This window comes from Microtus ochrogaster, chromosome 2, assembly GCF_000317375.1.
Source record: "Microtus ochrogaster isolate Prairie Vole_2 chromosome 2, MicOch1.0, whole genome shotgun sequence".
Classification (NCBI taxonomy): domain Eukaryota; kingdom Metazoa; phylum Chordata; class Mammalia; order Rodentia; family Cricetidae; genus Microtus; species Microtus ochrogaster.
This window is the reverse complement of record NC_022010.1, coordinates 17,826,604-17,834,693: the sequence shown is the minus strand read 5'-3', so window position 1 is coordinate 17,834,693 and position 8,090 is coordinate 17,826,604. Positions and strand designations below refer to the sequence as shown.

The 8,090-nt window shown below is 47.9% G+C and overlaps 1 protein-coding gene across 2 annotated transcripts in view; it reads right to left on the bottom strand.

The window, feature by feature from the left end:
- Glt1d1 (glycosyltransferase 1 domain containing 1) overlaps positions 1-8,090 on the bottom strand; it is a 71,718-nt gene that overhangs the window by 10,223 nt on the left and 53,405 nt on the right. For both annotated transcript variants that reach the window (XM_005344522.2, XM_026788089.1), the window contains exons 9-11: positions 7,833-7,876; positions 6,583-6,703; positions 3,582-3,680 (exon numbers count right to left, since the gene is read on the bottom strand). In XM_005344522.2, the coding sequence (XP_005344579.1) occupies positions 3,582-3,680; positions 6,583-6,703; positions 7,833-7,876 (264 nt within the window). The remainder of the gene's footprint in view (positions 1-3,581; positions 3,681-6,582; positions 6,704-7,832; positions 7,877-8,090) is intronic.

Here is an 8,090-nt window from a genome sequence, read left to right as displayed (position 1 = left end):
TGTGTATGTGTGTACATACACACACACACACACATGGACATTGTCTTAAAAAGAATATATGTGTGTATGTGTGTACATACACACACACACACACACACACACACATATTCTTTAAGAAAACATAAGTTAGCCAGGCAGTGCTGGTGCATACCTTTAATCCCAGCACTCAGGAGGCAGCGGAAGGTGGGTCTCTGAGTTTGAGGCCAGCCTAGTCTACAGAGTGAGTTCTAGGATAGCCAGGGACACACAGAGAAACCTCTGTCTTGGAAGAAAAAAAAGAAAGAAAGAAAGAAAGAAAGAAAGGAAGGAAGGAAGGAAGGAAGGAAGGAAGGAAGGAAGGAAGGAAAGGGAAAAGAAAAGAAGTCACGTTGACCACTAAGGACAGGAGATGGAATATAACAAGCCCTTTATAAACATTAGCCACTGCCCCCACTAATATCCCAAAGTTGATTTCTCTACAGTTGTCTGAAGAGCAAATAGAAAACCTGCTAGGGAATAAGCATGAGCCTCTTTTTGAAGAACGCAACCCTGGCAGAATATGAATTCACTGCTTCTATTAAATGTCGTATGGATCTTAATTTTGAAGCTATAAAACTAAGCTATAAAAACACCCAGGAAAGTCACTGGACTCGTTTCTTCTTACATGGAGAAATAACCAGATTGTTGAGGTAATGAGAAATCAATGCTGAGCGGGTTTGGAGAGCTTCGTTTAATTGAAATTTTCCAGAGGTGAAGTATACAAAAACAGAGATTATTCTGTGCCTACAACCGTGAAATATGCTTAGTCATCAGCCTTTCAGATGAAAAAGATAGCTATAGAGATATAGATGGATATTAGATAGATAGATATTAGATATAGATATATAGATATATAGGCATGCATAGACATATATAGATTTACACATACATATATAGATATGCATACACATTAGATATATAGAGAGATATTAGATAGACATAGATAGTTGAAGATACAGACATAGACAGAGAGAGATAAATAGATACAAATGACCCAGTAGGCTCTCCTTGTAAGGTTCCCAAAGCAAACATCCTGTGCTGCTTCAGTTTCTGTCACCTGGATCCAAACTAGGGTCACCTGGGAAGAGGGACCCTCAACCGAGGAATTCTCGCCATCAGATTTTCTTGATTGTTGATTGATGTGGGAGGGTGCAGCCCACTGTGGGTGGTGCCACCCCTGGGCAAGGTGATACTGGGTTGTATAGGAAAGCAGACGGCAGGCCAGGTGGTGATGGTGCACACCTTTAATCCCAGCGCTTGGGAGGCAGAGGTAAGGGAATCTCTGAGTTCGAAGCCAGCCTGGTCTACAGAGTGAGTTCCAGGACAGCCAAGGATACACAGAGAAACCCTGTCTCGGAAAAGAAGAAGAAAGAAAGGAAGGAAGGGAGGGAGGGAGGGAGGGAGGGAGGGAGGGAGGGAGGAAAGCAGACTGAACAAACCATGGGGACAAACCAGTAAGCAGTGCTCCTCTGTGGTTCCTGTTTCTGCTCCTGCATGAGTGAGTTGCTGCTCTGAATTCCATCAATCACGGACTGTTACTGGGATGTGTAAGCCACATAAAACCTTTTCCTCCCCAGGTTGACTTTTGGCCGTGGCATTTACCACGGCAATCGAAAACAAACTAATACAGTCCTTTCCTTCCAGATTCCTCTCTATGCTCCCACAGGTAGCTGTCACAGGGATAAGGATGTGTGTTAGTGGGAGTACAGGTTTTGGTTTTCCCATTCTTATCAAGGAACAAGAGCTTAGGGGCAGGTCCTGTCTCAGGTGCTAGAGAACCACATAATACAGAGGCCCAAATCCCAAAAGTGGGCATTCAATCATCTCCATTTCTCGACGGCAGAAATCACCCTGGAAGGCTGGGCACTCTAAAGGGGTGGAGAAGAAGGTTGGAGAGAGAAAGGCAGATACAAAACCAATGACTGAGTGCCCCGTTTCATACAGCTGTCACCAAGGATGAACTGATCCTCCCAAATGCTGGATTTGTAGACACATACCACCATGTCCGGTTTCATGCATTGCTGGCACCTAAATCCACAGCTTCATGTGTGCTAGGCTGACAACCTACTAACTGAACCGCATCCCAGCATCTAAAATGATCCTCTTTCTAGAGGTCAATACAGCCACACATCCAGCTATGCTGCATGGTCCATGGGTTGCCCTTGCCCTCCTTCTCCCTCAAGTTTCCATGGTGCCTGGCCAAATTCAATTTTTCTGTTCCCCAAACCAAGGCCCCTTTCTTCTGCCACCTGTCCACTGGAGCTACTCTGAGCTCCCAGACCCTGTCCAAGGTTCCTGGCCATGTACCCCACCCCCTTACACAGGCCCTGCCTTCCCAATCTCTTTGAACTCTTCAGCCCTTTATCTCCAGCCCTACATGGAGAGATCAAGTTTCTTTATGTTCCCAATTAAGGAATAACAGCTAACGCAGAATGAGTAACTATATTTAGCCTGGATTCAAAGACCATTTATGCGTACGCATTATTTATGTCCAATGCATTTCATATACATATTTTAACACCCAGAGCTGGTGGTCTGACAGAACAGTTCTTCTTAATAAATGAAATGCTGATTCTCATACATATTTGAATGCATATTTGAAATTACATTTGCCCTCCCTACAGCCGACCAGCGAGTGGCTAAAGTCTGAGTTCCACGGTGGTTGAGATGAATACAATGCCAGCCTGAAGTTTCTTAAAATTTGCATTATTTGTTTTTCAAGCATCCTATCCCACCACGCACCGGGTAATGTCTGGTGGAGATGACGAGGGCAACAAAGTACGGGCAACATCCGTGTCTCGCACACCGTTTCAGAGTGTGAAGAATCGCAGCTCTCCCCGCCTAGAACCGGGAAGGCCTGTTGTTCTAAACATCCTCGCTAAAGCCAACATGAAGACGCTGAGTTGAAACACATCTGCAAGTAAGTTCTGCAGTGGGGGTGTGGGGGTGGGGCTGTGTCTGTGGCTCGTGGGGGCTTGTGCTGACCTGAGAGGACCTGAACACGAGAGAGGTAGGGAGCTGTGCCTCCAGACCCCTGATGCACACAGAGTCACAAGGCACCAGGAAGCCAGAGTTCCTTCTCTTCTGCTCCACCCTGCCCCAGACAACCACTTAAAAGAACACCTTTAAAATACATCTGGGTTTTTTTTTTTATTTATTTGTCTATTTGCTTGTTTATGTGAGGTTAGCCATGTTTTGCTTTTTTAGGCAAGGTATCCTATAGCTCAGGCTGGTCTTGAACTAGTGCTGTAGCAGGGGTTGACCTTGAACTTCTGATCCTCCTTCTGAATGCTCTGTGACAGGTATGCACTGCCAAGCCTGGCTTATGCATGCCAAGCAAGTCACTCAGCCACTGAGCTAAAACAGTCAGGTCAGAGGTACCTGGATTTCTAAATGCTGCATGTCCCTCCAGGCTGAGAACAGAAACCACATAGCTTGCTGGGCAGCCCGATGCACAGCAGGAGCTGAGAGGCTTATGAGGAACATAAATTTATGGCCATCCTTCAGATAGACAGACAGAAATCACACCAATGAGGCCAGTGTGGGGAAAGGACTCTCTTTACCTGAGGGGTTGTGAACAGCAGTCCCGTAACTCCGTGCTCTACCACAGCCGAGTTCCCAGGGATGTTCCTAGCCAGCACGGGAACTTCCAAATCCATCGCCTGGGAAGGTGGGAGGACAGAAGATGGGGATTGTCACTGAAGAGTCAGACAAGGGGCTGGAAGATGGCTAAGGTGGTAAAGTGTTTGCCCTGCGAGCATTAGGACCCCAGTTCGATCCCCGAGGAGTCGTGTTAAACCAGGCATGGTGGTGCATGTCTATAATCTCCATCCCGGGTGTGGAGCTGGGGGCCTGCAAGACAGGGGATCCCTGGAGCTTACTAGCTAGCTGGTCTAGCCTCATTGTTAGACTCCAGGTTATGAAAGATTCTAGCTCAGAAAAACTAAGGTAGATGCGACTGAAGAGATGGTTCAGGGGTTACATGTGCTTGCTGCTTTTGCAGAAGATTGGAGTTCAGGTCCCAGCACCCACGCTGGACTCTAGATCTGGGGATACAACCCCCTCTTCCGGTCACCATGGCCACTCCCACACATATACACATATCCCCACATAAACACACATGAAAATATTGGAAAGTAAAAATAAATCTTTTTTTTAAAAAAAATGGCAAATTCTAAGCACAGACAAGCTCCGAGAATATGAACACACTGAGAAGCTGGTCCCAGTAGCACTGCAGCTGGCAAGGCCCTGCGCTAGACGTGTTTGGAAATGGGCATCCTCCTCCCATCCAGAGCAAATCCACAGAGTGAGCATGGAAAGACAGAAGAGGGGGTGAGCTTGGCGCTCAGGATAGACACACAAATGTCAGAACACAAGACCCCACAGCCTCCCTTCAGAAACAGGCTCACCTAAGCCAACTCAACCTCCTCTTATGGGGTAGACAGAACCCCCTGTATGATTCTCTAAAACCCCTGCAGCCAGCCCCCCACCCTTATCAGAGCTATCTGGGGTTTATAGAAACAGTCTTTATGTTTCATGGCTGAGAAGTCACGAGAAACACCAGACTCTGAGGACACACAGCTCACCTGTGTGTGTCTGGGGGTGGGGGTGGGGGTGGGAGGGAGCTTGCCCGTCAATTCTGGGTCACACCTGAGGTTAAACACAGCCCTCTCTGTATGTTCTCGAAGAGGGGTTTGCCTTGCTTGGATTCTGGTGACATGCATGACCGTTCTGAGGGATCACTGGTAGTGTAGGGAAATGACATGATCTGAAGACATAGGTCACACAGACGCACAGAACCGAGCAGAGGGTGTTTCTGGTGGGTGTTGGCCAGCGGCTGGTGATATGGTTCTTCTACACCAAAGACTATACAGCCCCTCGCAAAAGTCCTCATCTCCTGCAGCATGCACATCCCAAATAAATACCCTCCGCACATCTTTCCAGTTCTGACGCTCTCTCCCTCTCTGCCTCCCTCTCTCCATCCCATCCTCCCTCCCTCCTCCTCTCACACATTCTGACACAAAATGGCACAAGCGTCTTGAAACGCTCTTCCAGGGTCCTTCAAGGTTCTCCAATCACCAGAGCCGGCGCTACCCGCTAAGGTCAAGCATTCTCCTCCTTGCTCTTAGCTTTTGAGCATAGCCCTCCTTTCACCCAGGGGGCAAAACCTGACCCAGAAGGTACTTTGTACTTCTGTGTGCGACTGTATCTATGTTGGTGCTCCAAACAGGAACACCGGGGAATGAAGATTATCTTTCACATCCTTTGTGTGTGGAGGGGTACATACGGATGTGTAGAAGACAGAGGAAAGTGTGAAGTGGCCTTCCTCAGGAACTATATCCCTCGTTGTTTTGAGACGGCATCTCTCACTGGCCTGGAGCTCACAGATTGTATTAGGTTGACTGTCCAGTGAGCCCTGGGGATCTGCCTGTCTCCACTCTCCCCCGTCCCCAGCCCTGGGATAACACTTACAAGCAACCATGCTGGCTTTTCCTGTGTGTCGCGGGGATTGACCTTAGTGATAGTGCCAGTTTTAGTGATTGGAGGATCTTGAAGGACCCGTAAGAGTGTTTCCAAACACTTGTGCCGTTTTGGTGTCAGAGTGTGTGAGAGAGGAAGAGGGAAGGAAGGAGGGAGAGAGGGACAGAGAGAGCAAATACTTTACTAACTGAACCATCTCCCCATCCCCTTCCTTTTAGGTAATTCTATGTGGGGCTCAAATCCACAATCTGCTTAAATGGGAAATGCCTGGCAGGTTCTTAGCAATAACCAACCATCCAGTCGCTGAGCATCCGGCCGAGATTTGGTTTTTTGAGTTTTCAGTGAGAGGCCTGCTTTTAGCCAAGGGGCATGTGTACTTGCCAGCACAGGAAAGCAGATTCAGAGAAGTCAAAAGGTCACCTCCCTGACCAGTTGATGGCACATGCTCTATGATTAACTACCCTGGCCATCTGAAGTAATTCTGACGAGAAAGACACGCTTATCCCTCCCCCTAAAATCAACCTCATTGAGAGCCCTCAGCCCAAAGGTTATTTTGACTTCTCAAAGGAACGCCGGCCAGCACCATCAACATTTCCAGGACATCAGGATTGCTAACGGCTGCCTTTTCTGTGAATTAAGCGGAGGCTGAGAGCAATTCCTCTGCAGGAAAAGCTGGTATGCAGCTTAGAAAACCATTCAGCAGACTCCAGGCTTATGGCCTCTTCTTAAGAAATAGCAAGGGGGAAAACGTGTATTTACATACAGAAGAACAACTGGCACCTGCTCTCCACTGGTTTCAAAGGTAGTTGCTGAGGGGACAGACTGCCGAGGCCGACACTCATCACAGGGCACAGGGCTTCTTGGCCAGACACAGAGATGACACAAAGCCATGTCACATACTTTCAGAGTAGTGGATGCAAATTACAGCCACTTGCAATTCCAGCGCCAGAGTATCTGGACGCCCCCTTCTGGTCTTCTTCAGCCACTGCACTCACTTGCACGTCTTTTTTTTTTTTTTTTAAAGCAGAGAAGAGAAAGAAGACTAATCCAGTACCCCATCCTCAGCATCTGAGCTGAACCTACCTCCAGGATGGCGGCTGACATGCCCTCGGAGACTGAGCTGTTGACCAGCGCGAAGCAGCTCTTCACCACCGCGTGCAGGTCCTCCTGACACATCTCCCGGATCAGCCGCACCCCTGCAGCCCTGAAAGAACAGAGCAGGGATGGTATGGTTGTTTCAGCCTGGCTCACTGTCCCGCTCAAATTTTATGTGAACAATTGAGACTGGGTCCCTTGTTCCTAACAGGAAAAAAAATGCAATTTAAAAAGATACATTGATCGGTTATCTCCAAAGAGTCTATAGACATCAGCTGAACACAAGTCAGCTCCTTAAAGTCTTCCAAATCTTTGTTAAGATTTTTTTATTATTATTTTTCGAGACAAGGTTTTTCTGTAGCTTTGGAGTCTGTCCTGGCACTTGTTCTGTACAGCAGGCTGGCCTTGAACTCACAAAGATCCACCTGCCTTTGCCTCCTGAGTGCTGGGATTAAAGACAGGTGCTACCACAGCCCGGCTGATTGATTGCTTGATTAATTGATTGATTGATTGGTTGATCTGGTTTTTTAAGACAGGGTTTCTCTGTAGCTTTGGTGCCTATCCTGGAACTAGCTCTTATAGACCAGGCTGGTCTCAAACTCACAGAGACTTACCTGCTTCTGTCTACAAGTGCTGGGATTAAAGGCGTGTGCCACCACCGCCTGGCTGATTTATAAACATCAGTGTTTGCATGCCATTATGCATGTGAACCATGTTACTGCAGTGCTCACAGAGGCCAGAAGAGTGGCATCAGATCCTCTGGAACTGGAATTATAGGTGATTGTGAGTCACACTATGGATGTTGGGAACTGAACCTGGGTCCTCTACACTAGCAGCCAGTGCTCTGAACCAACTGAGCCTTTATTTATTTATTTATTTTGCCGGTGTCATCAGTATTAAGTGGTCTTCAGGCATGGAGGCACATACCTAGAACCCCACCATGTAAGAAGCTTCTGATTCCAGTCCAGCCTGGGATGTGCAGTGAGACAAAATGGATTGCTCTGGCCTTTCCGCAGATGACTAGGGAGGTCGGGCATCTTACACTTCACGTGCATCCATTTATCTGCCTGTACCTTGAGGCCCAAAGCATGACCTTGAGGGATCATAGGGAACATTAAAGGATGCCGTATTGGCAACCCGTTTAGAGCAGAGTCTACCATGGACAAGGTGGGACTCGTGAACCACTCTGCCATTCACCATTCCTAGTGTGCAAGACGCCACCTGCCTGCCATGCCTACCTCCTCACCCGGTCTTTCACTTCCCTGGTAAACGCTGGATCCACCTGGAAAAAGAGAGGGACAAGAAACACTTAGAACCTCTGAGCCTCGGGCTGGCACATGGCTCAGCGGATCAAGGCCCTTGCTGCAAAAGCCTGAGGACCTGGATCCAGAAACTCACATGGTTGAAGGAGATAACTGACTCCCCAAAGCTGTCCTTTCACTTCCATACATGCGCCATGGCATGTACGAGCGCGCGCACACACACACACACACACA